The sequence below is a fragment of the Silene latifolia genome, chromosome 2 (genome assembly GCF_048544455.1).
Source record: "Silene latifolia isolate original U9 population chromosome 2, ASM4854445v1, whole genome shotgun sequence".
Classification (NCBI taxonomy): domain Eukaryota; kingdom Viridiplantae; phylum Streptophyta; class Magnoliopsida; order Caryophyllales; family Caryophyllaceae; genus Silene; species Silene latifolia.
Window position 1 is genome coordinate 184,337,529 of NC_133527.1, and position 22,186 is coordinate 184,359,714.

Consider the following 22,186-nt stretch of genomic DNA (forward strand, 5'->3'; position numbering starts at 1 on the left):
CGAAAAGAACGTAGAAAGAAAAGGTGAAAAGCAAGACGACGAAGTCTGCCATCGATGGAGATAACTCTCCTACACCATAGAGATTGAACCCTTTGATCATAAGACCAAATGCCCGAGAAAACCAAAGATGCAAAAACATGAGAACAAGGACAAACCCTCAACCAATCTCCTAGCCACAGATTCGAAAAGGCACCGGCTTTTAACGAATCCAACCCACACTTGACATAAATCCCAAATGGTAGAGGGGCAGGACACCCTAGACCATACGAGGAGACACTTCCTAAAGGAGACTTTTATTGATGAACATAGTAAGCAAAGAGAACAAGTAAACATGACACTTATAACCAACATGACACTTATAACCGATAACATGGAAAAAGGAGAAGACAACCACCACAACCAACCTACCCAACACCACACAACCGGACCTATATTGATACTACCCAGACCAACACAATAAACACTCAATAAGACCCAACCATGACGCCAATGTCAATCAACAGATGAATAAGTCTCAACCATGTCACCAAGATCAAATCATAACCTCCACAAAGACCCATGACGAAGCATAAAACACAAACAACAAACACCCGGAAAACACCAAATCCCCAAACGGAACTCAAGAAGGACAGACACACCCAAAGAGACCGAGAACCTAAAGACCTGACAATCAAGAGGACATGCAAGACCGAAAAGACACCCGTTTCACCAAACGACACCTCTCAGGACCACCGCCGTACATGCAACCAAACCAAGCTAAAAGACAATACTGGCAAACACTAGTGAAAAAAAGAAAGTGTAATACTACGGATTTTATAGGCCGGTACTCGACCGAGTATGGCCTACTCGGTCGAGTAAAGTGTGTTGGTATTCTGTTTGGCTTCTGCCTAGGAATACTCGGCCGAGTATGAGTAATACTCGACCGAGTAGAGGGTACTCGGCCGAGTATACTCGACACTCGACCGAGTATCCGGTCTGACGGATAATATTTCAGCGGTTTGATTTGGAGATGATTAGGGTTATATTAAAACGTAAATCAGTTTCTAATTAGACTGTTCCACAACATATCGTTCAAAGACGCTCTAATCTTCTCCAAATCTATCCCTATGGTGTGGATCGTTCGTGAGTCTAGTTCATCTTTCCTTGTGTCGATTGTGTCGGTAAGCCTCTAATTTCGTAAGTTTCATTAATTGGTCTTTTAGGGTTTTGCCCTAATTTGTGATTTGGGGGAAAGGGATTTTGTGCGATGTGGTAATTGGAATTATATGTGATTATTGTACGTAGGTGACGGTGTCATGAGGAACTGCTATTGATTGCTTATTTGTGCTTGGATTGCGAAAAGGTAGGGTTTCCCTACTCAGTTTACTGTTCATTGTTAAGACATATTTGTTGTGTAACTATTGTTATCCGTTGATCATCGGAGTATGGGTGTTATTGTGTTGATGTTGTTGTGGAGGTGTTGCGACGGCTGTGATGTCGTGGGATTGTGATTGTGGTGGAGTCACTTGCGGGAGTGGCTTCACACCCTAGTTCGCCCTCCGTGGAACCCGCCACGGGAGGGGATGTGCACATTAAGGGACAGGGATTATTAGTCGCTCGTTGATGAGTTGGACTAGGTGGGGATGGGCTGCGGTCACCCACTGGCGGCGAGGATTACCTGTTGCGATGGGTAATCTGGCAGGGCTACACATTTTGGTGTGTAGTCGATTACTGTGTGAGCCCGTATGATTTGGGTTGGAAGATGATTAGATAGTTACCCTATTGTTTGTCTTGTTTTGATTGAGTAATACTGACCCCGTTGTTGTTTGTGGAATCTGCGGTGATCCATTCGGGGATGGTGAGCAGGCTTGACAGGTATTGCTAGTGATGAGCTTGGGACAGTCATGGGAGTGTGTCATCACCAGTCATAGCATTACCGTCCGAGTCTTAGCTTTGATTTCTTTAGTTGTCAGACATTAAAGTTGTATTTGTTGAATCAGTTTTTGGATTTGGTTGATGTAAACTTTTATAAGTTACAGTACTTTAATAAATGTGCTCCGTTCAGACGCTTTTGATATATACTAACCTCGGGCAACCGAGATGGTAACAACCTTTCATGCTAGGGTAGTCCTTGGTAAGGTACTTTGGTATGATGGGGTGTTACAGAAAGGGACCGATTGGTGGGGGGAATGGGGGGATCACCAAATCTGACCCAAAACATGACCACATAGACACACACAAACCAAGGAAGCCAAACCAGGGGTGGGGGGAATGGGAGATCACCACTGAATTGGAATCCAGACCGACGATGACAGGACAAGGGAACGGAGGGACGAGAATGCCAAATGGTCAGATGCATGCAAAATGAACCATAAACGGACCACCAACACAAAGTCCGTGAACCACAAAGGGGCATGCAAGACCATCAAGAACCCAGATGAGGATCAGAAACGACAACGATGAAGACCATACAACTTACGAAAATCCCACTAGCAATCAAGCATATTACTGTAAATATGCTACTGTAAAATCAAAGGATGCAATCCTTTGGTCCTTCAGGTACAATTTTTAAGGAAAGCCGTACGGAAGTTGTCCAAAGAAAACGACGATCCGACATGGAAAAACAGAACAGGACGAAACTACAATTTGATAGGTGACGACATCGGCGAAACGAAAACTCATCAGGAGAAGACAACCGGGAATCAAAGACGAGAGGTATAATCAGAGGTGAAGGTCCAACCTCCGGAGATGGGCCAAAGCATGGCCACATCCCCGGAGAGGCAGTAGAAATATAGGGGAAGGTAAAGGGGTAGGAGGTTAGTGATGAAACAAGATTAAAAGTTTGGGGATTTTTTGGGGGATTTTTTAGAGAGAAAAATTTAGTGAGAGAAAGTGATGTAATGACAATTCTTAAAATTAAGAACAACCTTTTACTTGCAATAGAATAACTTTTTATTTTGGGTTTTAAGTGATCACCCCAAAACTAAGAACCACTATTGTTATTGCTTTAATTAAGTTGGCATACTTATGTCATAAATTTACACAATTAGTTATATTTAATACTAAACTAACTATACTCGTGAGCACTTAGACGAAGTGATAAAGAACTATTACATAGGTCTCGAGTTCGAATGTTACTACCCTCGTGGACCGATTTGATTCGAATCTAAACTAAATCGAATGGTCGTAGCTCAATAAATTGGTTTAATAATATAAGAAAAAAAATTACACGAACAAGCTTCACTTGCTCTATATGATGAATCTATTAAGCCATAGAATTACAGGTCTTTTAACAAAACCAGTATATCATAATGGAGCAGTAGTCGAGTGTTTCGCAATATATGCAGCATAAATGCAAGTTGGAGGGCAACTGAGGGTATCCATTTCACCCCCACTTGCACTATTCATTTACATTTTGTGAGAGGGACACTATCCGTCTTCAACTTGTGATGGATAGTGTCCGTCTTCAATGAGAATTTGTGTAGAGAGGAGGATATGATCATCTTATTTTTTTTTTCTTCCTATCTTTTTTTGACACCTCATTTTATGTATGACCCACCTTATTATCTTACATGTACATCTTGTTCATAAGTTTGTCCTCTATATTTTCCTACAATAGAGAGGATCATCTTATACTTACTCTCTACCATAAATTATTCTTATAACATTTTATAAAAGAAAAAGTAATTTGTTTACACCCCACATGGAAAATAATTAGTGGGTATTTGGCACAAGGGCCAAAGTTCAACTTCCTCTAATTTCAGAAGAAGTTGTGTTCATCCTCTATCTAAGAGCATCTTCCATATATGCTCCACAATAGATAAGACCTCCTATTAGAGGAAAAAGAGTGCTAAGAGCATGAGCAATAGAGAGGATGGTGTGATCCTCTTATTTGTTCTTTCACCCTCCCAGTTTTTGACATATCACTTTTTCTATGATCAATCTTTATTTCCACTATGTTTATCCTCCTCTTTATATTTTTGTCTACATTTGAGAGGATCCTCTTATCCATCCTCTACCCATTTATGTACATTTTAACTTCTTACAAAAGAAAAAAAACAAAGGTAAATAATCCATATGGAAAAATATTATTAGAGCATCCACAATAGAGAGGATGTGAGATCCTCTTAACACTCTCTTTCTTCTAAAAGGACATTCTCTCTATTGTTAAGCACATGTTACATGTCCTCTTAGCAAGAGGAAGGTGCTTACTTCCTCTAGTTTCCTATAACAACCCGACCCGCCACCGTCGTAACACACCCTAATTAATAAGATGAGATGTGTACCTTTGGACCCATAATTTGTCCTCATCTAAGCCCAAAAGCACAAGGCCTTGTTACTTAGTGATGGGTAAAAGCCTTTATAAATATCTCATAAGTCACTCAATTTCCCGATGCAGGACAACTTCCTTCCCAATCTCTTAGGCTGTTACAAACTCCCACACTTAAATAACACAACGTCCCCGTTGTCCCCGGAGGCTGACCGCAGCCAAGCCCAGAAATCCTCCCCCGCTAGGTGGGTGACCCGGGTACTCCTGACCACAGGCTCACTACACGATCGCAGGATTGCTCTGATACCATTTATAACAATCCGACCCGCCACCGTCGTAACACAACCCCAATAAGATGGGATGTGTACCTTTGGGCCCATAATTTGTCTTCATTTAAGCACAAAAGTAGAAAGCCTTGTTACTTAGTGATGGGTGGAAACCTTTAGAAATATCTCATAAGCCACTCAGTTTCCCGATGTGGGACAACTTCCCTCTTTATCTCTTGGGGTGTTATACTTACCTTGGCCCTAGTGCCTACCAACCAATCATTATTTGTCTTTTACACAACAATACTTTTGTTTTTTCTTTTTTAAAATTTTAAAGATTATTTAAAGTATGAAAGGTAATATAAGAGAATCCCCTATATTGTGGGAAAAAGTAATGGAAGAGGATGGTGATGGTGAGAAATGAGATGAATGAAAGAGAAAATGGGGTGTCAAAAAAATAGAAGCAAAGAGAAAAATTAAGAGGAAGATAACATACTATCTATTTTGGATGCTCTTAGATAGTTGACACAAGGGCTAATGCTATACTCCCTCTAAAAGTAGAGGAAGTAGAGAACATCCTCTTGCTAAAAGGATGTTCCATACATCTCCACAATAGAGAGGGCCTTCTCTTAAAGGAGAGGGAGTGCTAAGATAAGGCTTCATCCTCTTTATTGTGGGTGCTCTAAGAGGATGCTAAATCCTCTCTATTGTACATGCTCAATGTGAGTACATACTATTAGCATTCTTTTTTAAGAGGAAGATGAAAACTTCCTCTATTTAGAGAGGATGTTCATGTCTTGACTCTTGTGCAAAATAAGAGATAAAAATTATAGTGGGGTTTATTTAAATGTGAAAGAGGACAAGAAGATAAACATCATCTTTGATGTGGACAAAAATGGATGAAGAGGAAGAAGATAGTGGGAAGTGGGGTACATGAAAGAGGGTATGATGTGTCAAAAATATAGAATGAAAGAGAGTAAATAAGAGGATCAAACCATCCTCTTCAATGTACATGCTCTAACATATTAGTTTAATCAAGTACTTTAAAGTTATTTTTGAGTCAACCAAAAGTTCTTGGAGGGTTAGGAATTAGAAATACTCGATTTTTTAATCAGGCGCTCCTTGCTAAGGTGGGTTGAAATATTATTCGTATACCGTCTTCTCTTATAAGCTGTACTATTGGAGTTGAGCTGAGTTTTGATTGGTTTAATTGTGTTAATCGTGTTAAAACGGTTAGAACTAATGATTCTTGGATTTGTAAAGGAATCCTTTGAGGTGCTGAGATCTTTGTTAAGCATATTGTTTGGATTGTTTCCGAGTCTAATTTGAATGTATGGACGAATCCTTGGGTGAATGGTTTGATCCCTATTCCGAAACATTATGATCTTTTGCATGTTCATCCCTCCCTGCATATTTTGAGAGTTAAGGATCTTATTTATGGGAACAATAAGTAGAATGTTGACATGGTATTGAATTTCTTTGAGGAGTCTTTTACTACTAAAATACTGGCTATTCTGCTTAGCAACGATGTTAAGGACGACTCCGTTTGTTGGAGTTTGTCGAATAATGGTGAGTATTGTGTCAAGAAAGGGTACTTTGACGTTTGGCAACATCACTGGAATTTGACGGCTACTACTAAAGATTTGACTCGAATTTCATCGGGATGTAGGGCTTTTATTAAAAAATGTTTGTGGCATCTTCCTGGTCCAAAAAAATGGATTATTTTGCTTTGGAGAATTATAACCCAAACTCTACCTGTTGGACGTGAATTTGAAAAGAGGGGTATTGGTGGCTGTTTGGTTTGTCAGCTGTGTGACAAGCAATGTGTGTAATCCCTTGAACACCTCTTCCGTGATTGCGAGTACACGTCAGGATTGTGGTGTGCAAATCTCCTTAGTATTAATGCTAGTAGTGGCTCTAATATTAGCATTCAAGAATGGATTATCAATTGGCTTAGTCTACTGCTTAAGATCGAAGGAGAACAATGATGGGGTTATCTCTTTTATGTGCACTTTTTGGATCATTTGGGTTACTCGTAATGGTCAAGTGTTTGGTCATGAGCCTTTGTCTCCTATTGGCTCCACTCGATTATATGAGCATGAATTGGGCTTGACTATTGCTGCTGAAAAAGAGAGGAATGATAACAAGAAAGTGTTGGATAACACTCGTCTTTCGGATAATAGGGAAATTAATTTGCATGCTCTTCACAATGGAAATGCTTTTCCTCTTATTGGTCCTCTTTTGTGTGAGGTACATTCTCTTATTTTTACAAATGCTGCTTGGAGACCTAGCCTTGATGGGGGTTTGGGCTGGACGGTTAAGATTAGCAATGACATTGGAGCTGTCATTTATACTAATATGAGTTCAAATCACTATGCGCAAACTGCTACTCAAGCAGAAGCTTTATCCATTCTGGAAGCCCTTCGTTGGGCTAGAAGAAGAAACTTTCTACATGTGTGTATCTACTCGGATTGTTTGGAGGTGGTCGCTCAAATCTTGGAATTCATTCCGGTTACAATGGATACTAAAGTCATTTTGTTATGTTCGTAGAAGTTGCAATAAAATGGCTCATAGACTAGCTAAGAGGGCCATAAATATGTAATCTTGCTTCTTTGTCCACCTGTCAATAAAAAAAGTTCATTAATTACAAATATTTTGTTTTTAAATTTTCAATTTACAGTCATCTATTCAATTTTCAACCACATAAGACAGCTTACTATTTAATCTAATTAGTAATCACCTCTAAGGCCCTGTTCTTTTCAGCTGAAAAAAACTAAAATGAACGTAATGGAACTGAGCTGAACTAAGAGTTAATTTGCAAAGAGATAAGCTGAACTGAAATGAACTTAATAAAGATGAAACCAAACCGAAATAAGATGAAATTAAGTCCAAAAAAATGGCCTAAATATAAAGTTTGTGAAATTGTCCTTTTTTGTTTTTCAAGTCAATTGTTTTTGTTAAACAATTAAATAGAGGTGTGAAATATGCAATAGACAAATTCCTCTAAAAAAAAAAAAATCTCAAAATTAGGGTTTACAAAATTCCCGCATAACCCAAACAGGTTGGGTATATACCATTACCCCTCTTTGACAAAGCCCACCTTCAATCAACAACCGCCCTTCACCTTGTTCAACCATCGCCGCCACCTATTCTTCCCTGAAAAACAAAACCAAATTCTTCATAATTTCAGATTATTCTTCTGCAATCATCTCAATTCATTCAATTTCATCGAAATTTCATAATCTTGTGCAAATTACAATGACAAAAAAATCAGCTGACAAGCGAAGGCCGAAGAAAAAAAGTGCACCTACGACTGTTTCTGCGATTGATGAACAAACCCGTATTCATATTCATCAAGTACTTGATAAATTCCGGGCTTCTCATGATAAAGGTTTTTTTTTTTTTTTTTTTTTTTTTTTATGAATTCCCCCTTTATTTTCGCATAATTTTGATAATTCTTTTTTTAAAAGTTTTGTATTTTGTTTTGTTGTATTAAATCAATGGTGTATTTAGCTCAATTCTGACCCGGACCCGTATAGGACTCATTTGTGCATGTAGTCTTTAAGATATGGTTAAGTTTCGGGGATTGTAGGCGTAAGTGTTGAAGAGAATAAGAGATTACTTTATTTTAGTAAATACTCCTTACGTCTCGATCATTTGTTTACCTTTTCATTAAAATACTCCTCACAAAGATAAAAAAGGTAAACAAATGATTAGGACGGAGGGAGTAAATAATTTGGTGGGAAGTTTATTTATTTTTTGTTGTGAAAAATCATTGCCATTGGAAAATTGGTGCCTTTTTGTTACGAGTTATGTCTGCCGGTGTTGGTGTCGAAAGGAAGACTATTTTGTTTATGAAGGGAGGTTTATTTTAAGAGATTAGTTTATTTAAGGAAGTAATTTCGCGGGAAGTTGATTTTTTTCGGGTGAAATTTCATTGCCGTTGGAAAAATGGTGTCTTTGTTGTGAGTTATGATTATTGGAGTTGGTGACGGTATAGGAAAGAAGACTGTTTCGTCTATGAAGGGAGATTTATTATTGGAGATGAGGCGTGGTTGTAATTAGGGTTTAGGGGATTGGTAGAGTGTTGCTAAGTATTATAGATTATAGATTAGAGGAGTTGATGGATGTTTGAATGGGATTACAAGGGGAATTAGGTGTTCACTGACGAAATTTTCTGTTTACGCTTGTCTTTGACATTGTATAATTGTTGTATTCGAGGGGTTACTTGGAGTGATATTTAATGCACGCAAGTCTACTGAGGTTAGTGTTGGCAACAGAGATTTAAATTCCTTATGGCAAGCAGCGCTTTGGTGCTTTGGTGTTTGAGGTGTGTGTGAGACTGTGAGTGTGGAAAAGTTGATCACATCAGTTTGTATATACCTTTTTACCTGTAAAGGTTGTAGGTTAAGTTCAATGTGCTCTTTGTGGCATTTTGATAAATTCATTGTCATACTTTTATCGCAGTTTACACTTTTGACGCCAACCTAGATAACCATGAACGTGCTGCGGTTCATCTGCTCTGCAGAAAAGTGGGTATGAAGTCAAAAAGTACTGGGTGAGTATTTCTACCTACAAGCTAATGTGTCTTTTGAGCTTCCATGAAAACTGTGGCTAATAAGTAATACGGAGTTATGTTTAGTAATTAAATTTTCGTGGGGTCTGATCCCTATCTATGGTAAGTTGGTAATTATGACTTTATGGGCACTTTCTCAAATTATATATCTGCTGAAAAAAAGAGATTTATTACGCTGAGCTTCCTAATATGCAAGTCAGATTCAGTTTATTTGGTGACTGGTCGTCTATCCTGCTTACCTTCAGGTGATATATTTGAATTTTTTCCTAGGACTGGGAAACAGCGACGTGTTTCTGTGTATAAATGCAACAAACGCAAGAGTAAATCAGGATCCAAGGCTGAAGAAGAAGGAACAATTTTAGCTACATTCTCAGATGAATCTAGAAGAGTTCTTTCAGACTTGTTTGTTCGTTATCCACCTGGTGACGATGAAGCTGTCAGACAAAGTCTAAATAAGCCCTCTGAAAATTCTATGTCAAGTGGCAGAAAAGATGACATATTTCGCAAGCCAGTAATGAAAAAGGCCGAAATAGTAAAAAGAATGCAGTCACTTGCTTCGAGATTAAAATCGATACCAAAATTAAAAGAGGTTATCCTTACTCATGCGAAATAATTACTTTTGATTCTTTGTGGACATATCTTGATACCTTCGATATGAGATCTATTTTCGATAGCTGAAAATAGAGTATTTAATTTACTGAATAATATGTGCAGATTTCTGCCAAGAGGTCTAAGCTTCCTATTGCGTCTTTCCAGAATGCTATTACATCCACAATTTCAGCTCATCAGGTCTGTTGCAACTTGCAAGTGTATGCTACACTTCAGTATATACCAATGATTAGTTGTTTTAATTGTTACCTTCGAGGGATTTATCTCTTTGTTATGACATTAGGTAGTGGTGTTTAATTTTTTTGTAATTTTTTATGTAACCAGACAACTTTTGTGCAGTAGTCAAGATAATTAATATCGGGGAAAGCTGATATTCAGTAAGCTTAAATGTCCTAAGCTTATTCCTATTGACATGAGCTAATGGTTTTTCTAGTCAGTGGGTTTAAACAAAGGAAAAGGGCCACACTTGTTGCTTAGCCTTATACTCCGTATATTTAATCTACTCCACAAGTTTCCCTTGAATGTTTCTATATCCCTTGTGGGTTTTATTTCCCCATTTCAGGTTTGAACAACCCTGTCTGAAGTAGGCTGGTAACCGGTTGGTACATAAAAGAGTGGTCATGTTATGATTTTCATGGTTTTTGGCTCTTTTCTTGAATTGTTATTTTTTAAGTCTCAACCTTACTTATAAGCTGCCATCTTAATCTCGACTTGAACAGTGATTTCTTTACCTTTTTCCTTTTACTAAACATCAAAGCCTTTTCTTTTCTGTCTTTTAATTTTTGATATTAACGATTGATTATACATAAAGCTATAACAATTGTTCTTATTTAAAAAGTAACAAACATTTCATTTGATGATCTTGATTTTTTTTCTACTTCTAAATATTTTTCACCACATCTCTCTATCTCAGTCATCTTCTGTTATCAGACAGAAATCCTGTAAACCGCAAACTGCGTCATTACGAAATAAGAACAGCTCCTATCATGACTCTTTGCTGCAATTTTTTGTGTTTTATTGTGTATTTTGCCTGAATCATTTGATGGGATACACGTATACACCCATTTTAGTGTTTTTTAAAAAATTCTTAGATCCTATTGAATGAAGACTAAAAGGCTATATTCCAAAAAACAGGTAGTGCTCATATCTGGCGAGACTGGTTGTGGGAAGACTACACAGGTAAATCTTTGCTCATTGACACTAGTTTGGTAAAAAACTGGCCTTTGCAATGGGTATTAATGCAGTATCTTCAATGGAATCGACCTAGCGAACCCTCAATGAATGGGTTATTATATGTGTATACTGTATAGATGACTATAGCTACTTTGTATTATAAAACGAGTACCCTAAAGCTGCCGAATTTATCTAGAAGTTCGCAATGCTTTAACTGATAATTTAGTACTAATTGTTTGGCTTCATGCTTTATTGATTAAGTAAAAAATGAGCTCCATTCTCCAATTATGCCTGGTTGTTAATTAATGCCTTCTTTAATCAGGTTCCACAATATCTATTAGACTACATGTGGGCTAATGGCCAGGCTTGTAAAGTAGTGTGCACACAACCTCGCCGTATTTCAGCAACGTCAGGTGCAGATTATCTTATGGTTATTGTTTTCCTTTTTATTGTAAAAGTACTACTTCGTCCATCCATTTTTCTTCTTCATGTATCATTAGGCACACAAATTAAGGGGTTAAGAGTATGTGGTGGAAAATGAAAATGAAGAGAAGATGTGGGGCTTGAAAACATATTGGCTGCAAAAACCGGATTAAAGATGACAGATTCTAACTAGATAGTTAAAAAATGGACAACTCAATAAGTAGGAAGTTTAAAAGTGAATTGAGGAAGTATTATATTTGGTGGATTCTGAATTTCTCATTTTCCCCTGGTTGTGTATTCTGCAGTTGCTGAAAGAATTTCTCAGGAAAGAGGTGAAGATATTGGAGATTCGATCGGGTACAAGGTATGCTAATTGTGTTTTGTTAGACATTAGGATTGCTTGTTTGGTCACGATGCTTGTTTAACCGTATTCGCGGGTTGCTTAACTTCTTTAATGGAGTGTCAGATACCATATACTTTGCTGTATTGTATCCAGCCTGTTTCGAGCGTGTCTGAGTAGCACACAGGTAGACAGGGTCTGATGACCTTTTGTTCACTATGTATGCATTTAATATAGTAGCTGGGGAAAGTAATTTTTTTTTTGTCTGTCTCTTACTAATAATTTTAACTAATGTTTTTTTAAGAAGGTTGAAAACAAATTTTCTTTCGTCTTTCCCCTTTAGTAATATCAATTAGTTTTTTTTTTTTTTTTTTTTCTTTTGGAAAAAATAATTCTGTCATACATCACGCTGATCAGTACATATGGTTTTTTGAGACCATATGAATATTGACGATGACAATATCTCTGTATTAAACTCATTTAGTCTTTCAGGTTCTTATCCACATTGGTTCTAGTTACTCCGTCCATTTTAGCACCACCTATCACTATCATATTATAGAAGAATTAAGAAATATGATTGGATATACATAATTACTTGTTCTTTTGTCCCTTCTGACACCTTTAGGACAAATTTAGCTTATTGTTCATCTTTAAAAATAAATGCCAATAGGCAACAGTAGTTATTTTTGAGATGGAGGGAGATGGCTTATGAGCATGGACAGTATGTTAGGAAGTGTGCATACAAAAGAGTGATTCTGTATTAACAATGGAATGTGTTTGCGTAGTTATATGTCCTTTGTCTAGATGGGTGTTTGTTTGAGGATAAACGGTTCTCTTTGTTGTACAGATAATGTCATAATCTACAACGGTTGTATATGTATTAGCTTTGCATCATATAATTTTTTTTCTTGTGGGCATTTATTTTTCTTGTAGATCGTTAGTACATACTTCCATAAGATGTCATTTGACGAATAATTAAATAAGGCAATAAGCACAGTGTAACATAGAGTGCTATAAGAAGAAATAAGGGGGCATGATTTTGATTTAATTGCGGAACATTGATGTACGAACCCTAAGTTGACTGATCTGCATTGATAGATACGGTTGGAAACTAAAGGTGGAAGACAGACATCCGTTATGTTCTGCACAACCGGAGTCCTTTTAAAGGTGCTTGTTTCCGGTGGCGCCAATGGATCTCAATCAGAGTCATCAAATCATTCTAGGAAAGTTATCTCTGAGATCACCCATATCATCGTGGTACTGTTTGCTTTACCTTTTGATCTTTCTATTGTTTTTGTAACAGAATTAAAGAGTGACTGCTTCATTTTTTGTGTTAGATGTTGGGAGATATTAGTTGTCTGATGTTTGTTTGTACATTTTGTTGAACTTTGTATTATTGGTGATTCTAAAGTCTGTTATTGAGTTAATGATTTAATGTTGGGTTAGTTTGAAAATGGGTAAAGTGCACCGAAGCAACAAACTGCGAGGCGCGCTATTCAAAATTCAAAATAAAATTTGTGCTGTGGAGCTGCATAATAATAAACCTAGAAGAAAGGTGGATGTAAGTTGCATATCGGGCCTCATTAATTGCACCTTTTTCAAAAGTCCACCCAAGGCAATCAAGGCGTTTTGCCCAGTGTCTTATTGAGCCACAAGGCAATCAAGGTGTTTTGCCTATGACTGTCATCACCTTTGTCTTTCTTTTCCACATATCTGTTGCCTATTGGCATTTATTTTTAAAGATGATTGACACAATAGTAGTTATTGTTAGGAATACAGATAATCTTTATACAGCGTTCCTTACAACTCTTTCCTGCTTGCCCGGGGCTTTGGTAAATTAGATTGGAAGATACGAGCCACAAGTGGTAAAATAAGGGGTAAAGATTAAAACTGCAGAGCGTCTATTGAAGTACTAATTATTAGTGCTCAAAGCTATCTGTCAAGGAAGAGAATTTTGAAATATAGACAACTTATGCCAAGAAGGGATACAAATTAAGGAAACTAAAATGGATATTGTTGAATAATAGGCAACTAGTATGCTAGGAAGGAGATATATTTTGGACTTTCCCTTGTAAGTTGTAACATCCATTATGTATATTAACTAACCTTATGGGTGGACATATAGGAACGTGTCCGTTAATTTACCATGCTTTGATCATCATTTACAAAGTAGTAAGCCTCTTATTCATTAACGACCAGCATCTGTGAAGATGTTCATATGCACGGAACTTTATTGGTCTTGGAAAGTTATAATCTATTTGGGTAAATGTTGGTCAGCTAACCATAATTTTTGATCATCTTTCACAAGCAACTAATTCACCAATGACCAATCAACTTTAAAGATGTTCCTATGCATGTCACCAGCTAACATGGGTAAATGGTAGCTAACACTAGTGTTTTGTTCAGTATTATTTGTGATCTGTTGTCTAACTTATGGCCTAATTGTGTTATGCATCAAATTTACTTCATTGGCACTGTAGTCTAATGGCTGTTTCTGCTTATCTATTGCAGGATGAGATCCATGAGAGGGATCATTTCTCTGATTTTATGCTGACAATTCTCAGGTAATCTTCAGTGTGCCTTTAAACCCTCAGTCTTATCCTAAAAAATTTTCAATCATGTCTTTTTTTGTTTTCATCTTCAGCGTATGGCTCTGAAAGTTTTTTCCATAATAAATTTTTTCGTTTTGCTTATATATGTTAAATATAATATCCACATAGTTTTTTTTCCAGCATGTTTATGTAAACTGTGACCTTGAAAGTCAAATGGGAAGCACATTGGCAAATGGAGAGGGCTTTTTAAATTTCATAATGTTTATTGGGCTCCACTAGATATTCAAACTTTTCCTTTGTTTGTATTCCCTCCGTCTCGGTTAATTATTGTCCTTTGGTTTTGCCACAAATACCAAGGAATGAGGAATGGGCCAATTACTAAATGACAAGTGGAACAAATTGAGTGTGAATGATCAAATTGCTTATCAAGTTCATTCTTAAAATAGAAAGGACAACAATTGACTGAGACACCCTAATATGGAAAAGGACAACAAATGACCGGGACAGAGGGAGTAATACATTAGGAAGTAGACTGTCAATGACCTGATCTAGATGCATTGACTGTGCATTTGTAGAACATATTGCATCTCTCTGCCTGCTTTTTGAAGCTTTGATTAATCTATCTGCTTATTCGGCCTTGCATACAGAGACTTGCTTCCAATGTATCCTCGTCTGCGTTTGGTGAGTTTTTCTTCTGAATATAAATTATTTTCCTTTTCTATCTAGTCTTCCTTCTCATTATATTGGACATTGCAGGTGCTTATGAGTGCAACTCTTGACGCTGAAAGGTTTTCTAATTATTTTGGTGGATGCCCTGTCATCAGAGTTCCTGGCTTCACTCATCCTGTATAATCTCACTAGCTATTCTGTCATTTCTTTTTCGATTTTCTTCTGTTGTACCACATTACCTCTGCCTCTTAATTATGGATTAGTTTTTTCTCTGAATTTTTGGCCACATTTGTGTTATAGGTGAAATCATTTTATTTAGAAGAAGTTCTTACCATTTTGAAAACGCCTGAAAAGAACCATCTTAATGCCAGCTCTAATTCCGTTATCGAGGAGAGTAACCTGAGTGAGGAGACTCGGGTAGCACTAGATGAAGCGATTGAGACGGCTCTCTCAAATGACGAATATGAAGCTCTACTAGAATTAATTTCATCTGAAGGAATGTCAAAAATGTTGAATTATCAGCACTCTAAATCTGGAGTTTCCCCATTGATGGTTTTTGCTGGAAAAGGGAGAGTAGGTGATGTTTGTACACTTCTTTCTCTTGGCGCTGTCTGTCATTTACAGGCTCGTGATGGAAGCAATGCTTTAAATTGGGCGCTGCGTGAAGGTCAAACTGACACGGTGGAAATATTAAAGAAACACATGAAAGGTAGTTCAACAAGCTCAGTGGAGGAACAGAAATTGGTCGAGAAGTACATGTCATTCATCAATCCTGAAATTGTCGATGTCGTTTTAGTTGAAAAGTTACTGAACAAGATATGCATGGAATCACAGGAGGGAGCTATACTTGTCTTTTTACCTGGTTGGGAAGAAATCAATAGAACCCGAGAGCGTTTACTTGCCAATGTCTTCTTTAAGAATTCATCAAAATTTCTAATATTAACTCTTCACTCTATGATTCCATCAGTTGATCAGAAGAAAGTATTTATACGGCCACCTCCTGGTTGCCGGAAAATTATCCTCTCCACTAATATAGCTGAGACTGCAATCACCATAGATGATGTTGTGTATGTTGTCGACAGTGGCCGAATGAAAGAAAAGAATTATGATCCCTACAGTAATGTGTCAACTCTACAATCTTCATGGATTTCACAGGCTAGCGCCAAACAACGAGAGGGACGTGCTGGTCGCTGCCAGCCTGGAGTTTGTTATCATCTATTTACAAGATTACGAGCTGCGTCCTTTCCTGAATTCCAGATGCCAGAAATAAAAAGAATTCCAATTGAGGAACTCTGTTTACAGGTATTTTCTGTTTGAATTATGTTTCTCTTTCTCTGGTGATACTTGCAAGTAATGAATATGATGCCCTAGGAGTTTAGTTCTAGTATGATGACTTGGTATTTTTTTTATGAAAAAGGTATAGTATCTTGTGCACTTTTTTTGACTTGCTTCTTTGATAGTTATTTGGTAAGTTAAGCTATATGCTACTCGAGAAGTTCGTATTACTCACACACTGTCGGATACTTTTAAGTTAGATATGGCCACATAGGACACTTAGGCATTTAATTGTAATCCAAAATTATGAGTGTTTTTCAAAGATGGTCACGATCAATAGTTAGACGAACATCGTGATTTGTGACTGATACTCCTAGCCAAGACTGATAAGCATAGATGCCGAAAAATCAAGTCTGTCCTTTTTACTTAAAAGGTGTCCTTCAATACCTGAGAGTAAGATTTATAGAGATTTTAATATTTGGGTTGTTAACTAAGAGACTGATATGTTACTTGTATAACAGGTGAAAATGCTTGATCGAAATTGCAAAGTCGAGGAATTTCTGAAGAAAACACTGGATCCTCCAGTTTCCGAAACCATAAAAAATGCTATTAGCATCCTTCAAGAAATTGGTGCATTTTCACATGATGAGAGATTGACAGATTTAGGGGAGAAACTCGCTGCATTGCCAGTTCATCCCTCAACTAGCAAGATGCTCTTCTTTGCAATATTGTTGAACTGCTTGGATCCAGCTTTGACTCTTGCATGCGCATCTGATTTTAGAGATCCGTTTACAATACCTATGTTACCAAATGATAAAAAAAGAGCCGATGCTGCAAAAGCTGAGCTGGCATCATTGTATGGAGGACATAGTGATCAACTAGCTGTCATCGCTGCATTTGATTGTTGGAGGAAAGCGAAGGAAAAGGGCACAGAAGCACGTTTTTGTAGAGAATATTTCGTGTCCTCGGGCACTATGTTTATGTTGTCTGGCATGCGGCAACAACTTCTATCTGAGTTAATCAGAAGCGGGTTTATTTCCGATGACAAATCAAACTGCAGTATGAATGCGCAGGACCCAGGTATTGTTCGGGCCGTCGTCGTAGCCGGTTTGTATCCTATGGTGGGTAAACTTCACCAGCGCAGATATGGTGGTAAACGGTTGATGGTAGAAACTGCTAGTGGTGACCAAGTCTGTTTGCATCCTTCTTCAGTAAACTCAAAATTATCATTCCAAAACCCTGGTGACCGCCCTCTGCTTGTTTATGATGAGGTCATTAGAGGGGATGGTGGCTTGCACACTAGGCGCTGTACTCTTATCGGTCCACTCACTTTGTTACTTGTTGCAACTGAAATGGTTGTTGCTCCGGGAAAAGGCAATGAAAATGCGGGAGATGATGACGGTGATAATAGTGGAAGTGGTAATAATGATGATATGGAAGATGATAAAACAAACAAACAGGGGGATAAAATCATGTCTTCTCCTGATAATGCCGTTACTGTAGTTGTTGATCGCTGGCTTTCCTTTGAGTCGACTGCACTCGATGTTGCTCAGATTTATTGCTTGAGAGAGCGGTTATCAGCTGCTATTCTTTTCAAAGTAAGTTCTAGAGTTAACGTTGGGATTCATCTTATTTTTCGCCTGTTTTATTATATTAAATCAAAAGGTGTTGAACAAGGAGGAAACGTTTTGGTTATTAGGGATTTAGCTACTTTTATCTCATCCATTTGTTTGTGTTTCTTTTTTGGTTAATTTATATCACAAATGTGCAAGCACATCAAGTGCATTAGTGGTATTTGTTAGTGTAATAATAGTGTGGGGTTTAGAGGTCACATCTCATTTTTTTATAGAAAATATTTCTTATAGGAAACATAAAGAATTGCCTTAGAGTGACTAAAGGGGAACAGAGAGTGTTATACTAATGGGTCATTCGAGTTTTAGGTGGAAATTTCATGTTCAGAGCCATGACTTCTCGAATGTAAATGGGTCCGCTCCAGAAGTCGGGTTATTTTTCGATAAGTCTATTGAAATATGCTAATGATTTTCTTTTATGTTTCAGATTAGCAACCCAAGTTCAGTTCTTCCACCCGTTCTAGGAGCATCGGTGTATGCTACCGCTTGCCTTCTAGCTTATGACGGATTAAATGGAATTTCTTCTTCAGTGGAATCTGTAGACACTTTGACTACCATGGTGAATAATACTGAAATAGGAAAGAAAAAATCGACTGAGCCCCCAAATTTATTTCTGATGTCTCTATTTAATGGTCCTCAGCGTAATCTGTCATCACACGGTAATAAACCCACAGTAGAAGCCCCACGAAGGCAAAACCATCCTTCCCAGTCTGTGCCAATGGTGGTTGTGCGACCTATGGCACCACAACCCAGAATAGAAGCCTCGCGAAGAGAAAACCATCCTGCCACGGCTTTCCGTTCAGTACCAATGGTCGTTGAGCCACCTGTGGTGCCACTACAAACAAGGCCAACGCTCAGGGCCGAATCCTTAACTGGGTATAGCGCAAATACATTCGGACCATATGGTCCCAGAGGCAGTTCATCGAAACGACCACGTGGCAGTTCATCGAAACGATCACGTGGCAAATAGGTCTGGGTAAGGAAATGTCCTATCCAAGTTCTCAGAACACGGGATCAAGAAGGGTACTAGTCTCTGTTGACAGACATTTTTTAATCCATTCGTGATACTGGTTAGTTTATTACTTTTGTGAGCCTTGGTTGAAGGGTTGATGAATACAGTCCACAGTAAACCAGTTACCCAGCTACTTTGGGGATTTATGGAAATCAACCTCTTTATTTTGAAGGATTATGTTGGATTTTTAAAGATTATCATACTACAGAAAGGAATTGGTTCCGGTTAGAATGCCTTGAAATGCAGAGGAACAGCTCCTGTAGAATGCATGATAAACATTGTTGCAGTTTATCAGTACTTCTCTTTTTGGTGCAAGGGGTACTGTTGAGGTTGATGCCTTCGAATTCAGATCGATACTCGATCGTACAGGCTGTTAGCCTCTGTGTACGGCAGGCTGTGCCTGAAATTATTCGGAAATCATATGCTTTGTAAAATTTTATTTAATTTTATATTATAGTATACTCCGTACAATTTTATTTCTGGTGTCCCTGAAACCAGACTACGCGTAAATGCTATGGAGCGATAAGCAACAATTCTAGATTTCTAGCACGCTCAATTTGCGCCCATTTTATTTTCCAATTCTGCCTGTATAAAAAAATATGAAGAAACATGTAGCTCAGAATTGCAGAAAGCCGTCTGCAATTTCTAAAAAGATTATGACTGATTTACGTATGTAATGAATAGATGAGTGAGACATCATAAAATGGAAAAGTAAACAAATGATGGGACTAATAAATGAATGAGACGTCATAAAATGGAAATGATAAATAAATAACCGAGACTCAGAAGTAGTATATGTTTGAGAATGTGCAACTCAACGCCACGTTAAATTACAAGCTGGGTTATTCATGGAAAATATTTATTATGTAGCTCCAAAGTTAATATTGCTTTACGACACATTAACCGAATTACAAAATGTTTTCGTAGTAAATGTATTTATATAAGATGAAAAATATAATTTTACTAAATTTATATGTAATGTTTTTGAGTTTATTGTAATTTTTTAGAGCTTAATGTTTAAATGAATAAACTCAGAAACTTTCTAGTAAAACTCAAAATTTTTAAAACAAAATTCAAATTTTTTTGTTATAATGCTCAGAAACTAATGAATTGGTGGTAATACATCAGATGTATAATCCACCTATTGAGAAAGAAAGCCTATTTTCTTTACTTAAGATTTTGATTTGTTTTTATTCTTGTTTACTATTCTTACAAATCTCTACTTACACAGGAGATACGAGTATTTTTTTTTAAATCTTTTCATCTTAGGATATAGATTGATCTAGAAAATAATTTTGTTCTATAAGAGTAGTTGTTCTTGCTTTGGCCGGATTTTTTTACACGTCTTATTTATTCAATCATTTCTTTAATTTTTCTAAAAAAAACCTTAACCAACTTATATTGCACCGTAATTGTGGTAATCGTGCTCCTCTATTTTGTATAATCTTAAGATTAAACCTCTCAATATTTCATCAAATGATTAGACCCTGAGTTAAACAACAAATAGAATTAAACTCTTTCCAAAACCGTCCTCAATTTTGCAAGACGAATCTCTTAAGTGACTAACCCTTTACTTCAATCAATATTATTCGTATTTTATTGGCCGTTTTACGCAATAACTACGTAAGACGATCGTAAAGGAGAATAAGTATATATTTCGACACGGAGGCTTTCCAAAACCCAAAACACGCGCTTCTAATTCAGCACCCCCGCGCAAAATCCCCAATTCGAAACTTTGAATGAAACCCTAATTTCAGCTAGACATTTCCACAAACACCTTACGCGCATTACACTTACAAACTCTCTTCTTCCCAATCTCTCTCTTTTCTTTCTGCAATTTGTGTTACCATGAAATTCAAGGCATTCCTGACTGAAAATGGAGTAACCCTCTTAGAGAAAAGATTCATCCCTGCTCTTGAAAAAATGGGTAAAATCTGCCATGTTTATCTAACCAAAGAACACACTTTTTTCCTTCATAATCTTCTTTCTAATGATGGTGTTCAATCAATTGCTCAATTCCGTAAGGAATGTCTCTTTTCCGATTATCGTATCTCGTCTCAAAACGATGATCGAATCGCTTTCTCCCTCGATCTTTCGCTCCTTCTACGAGCGCTTCGGTCAGCGGCCGCTATTTCATCGGCCGCTGATCAACTCCAAATTAAGCTTGTTAAAAAACTTCCTCCGAATTCCACCTGCCCAATGCCTTTTTTGACCTTCGAGACAAAAGGGTACGCCTCGGCCGTAATTCAGGACATTCCTATATCGAAACCAATGTCGAGAGCGCAAGTCGTGGAGCTGCAGACTGCTCTTGATGATGCACAGGACTTGCCTAGGACTCTGGTAGGGATCAGTGAGTTAGACAGGATGTTGAATTTTGTTGAGAGGATGAAACAATTGGGAGATGTGATGGAGGTTGGAATTGCCTTTAATGGGGAGCTTTCGTTGAAGGTTTCGAGTAGTTTGGTTACGCTTGGGGCGGAATTCAAGAGGTTGATGATAGTAGGGGAGGATAGTGAGGTGGAGAGTGGTGGGAATAGCGGAAATGGGACAAGTGTGTTGGTGGGTATGAAGCATTTTGCTAAGTGTTTGCAGTGTCACTTAGCGAAACCCGACTGTGGTTTCTATGGTGTTGGATCACAGGGTGGTTCTTTGACTGTGGTTTTTCAGTTCTTTGTTCCGGGTTCAAGGCAGACTGATAAGTCGGTTAGTTTGCATTGCAGGCTTCCTGTGCTTGATCCTGGCGTTTGAATTCTGCGTTATTACTCGCTGTGGACTGGTATTATCTGCAGCATTGTGATATCTGGATTAATTTTATTGCTATGATCTGCAGGTTTCGCTTCTACGGATGTTTCGTGGGTCTTACACTCTTACTATGTCTTCTTTGTTATCGTCTGGATCTTTAATTCTCGTCAATATATCGACTACTGTGTAACCTGTGACTAGTTGTTTTATGTCATAATGTTTCTAGAAATCGGCTGTCATGTTTATTTTGAAGTTTGGTTTAAGAATTGTGAATGGGAGGATAACTGAGGATAGTTATGGCAATGACTACTTCGCAACTCAATTTCGTAAATTTTTGGATCATTTCTTTATTTATGTGTCTCATCCCTTGAGGTCCTGTTACTCCTGTATATCTGACCATTTCTTTTATTTTTGTGTCTTATCCTTCAAGTAGAGGTCCTGTATGTCTTCTCCATATTACGAGGGGAGGTCTCCTGCAGTAAGACCGTCTCATTTGACACAGTCTGAAATCAAATATTCTAATAACTAACCCTCATATGAATGCATCTCATAACAAAAAGTCTGAAAATTGTGTTTTATCGTCCTCAATCAGAACCTTCGCAGAATCGCAGGGGTCTTCTCATTTTTCACAATTCATCAATTAACCCCACACATTTGACATACACTATG

General features: G+C 37.6%; 2 protein-coding genes across 2 annotated transcripts; both read left to right on the forward strand.

Annotated features, from left to right (window-relative positions):
* The first annotated feature begins 7,495 nt into the window (after positions 1–7,495).
* LOC141643672 (DExH-box ATP-dependent RNA helicase DExH6) lies at positions 7,496–19,354 on the forward strand. Its single transcript, XM_074452922.1, has 14 exons — positions 7,496–7,906; positions 8,983–9,073; positions 9,362–9,680; positions 9,806–9,880; positions 10,835–10,879; positions 11,196–11,286; positions 11,602–11,660; positions 12,735–12,893; positions 14,148–14,200; positions 14,836–14,869; positions 14,945–15,034; positions 15,158–16,159; positions 16,654–17,730; positions 18,191–19,354. Exons 1-14 carry the CDS (start codon positions 7,774–7,776, stop codon positions 18,731–18,733), a joined length of 3,771 nt encoding a protein of 1,256 aa, XP_074309023.1. The 5' UTR covers positions 7,496–7,773; the 3' UTR covers positions 18,734–19,354.
* Positions 19,355–20,367: 1,013 nt separating this feature from the next.
* LOC141643665 (uncharacterized) lies at positions 20,368–21,864 on the forward strand. The gene has a single exon (XM_074452915.1). It carries the CDS (start codon positions 20,624–20,626, stop codon positions 21,521–21,523), a length of 900 nt encoding a protein of 299 aa, XP_074309016.1. The 5' UTR covers positions 20,368–20,623; the 3' UTR covers positions 21,524–21,864.
* The last annotated feature ends 322 nt before the right edge of the window (positions 21,865–22,186 follow it).

Coding starts and splice junctions, on each gene's coding strand:
- LOC141643672 (XM_074452922.1), top strand. CDS start 7,774: ATGACAAAAAAATCAGCTGACAAGCGAAGGCCGAAGAAAAAAAGTGCA. Junction 10,880..11,195: donor GTTGTGGGAAGACTACACAG/GTAAATCTTTGC, acceptor TTCTTTAATCAG/GTTCCACAATATCTATTAGA. Junction 17,731..18,190: donor CAGCTGCTATTCTTTTCAAA/GTAAGTTCTAGA, acceptor TTTATGTTTCAG/ATTAGCAACCCAAGTTCAGT.
- LOC141643665 (XM_074452915.1), top strand. CDS start 20,624: ATGAAATTCAAGGCATTCCTGACTGAAAATGGAGTAACCCTCTTAGAG.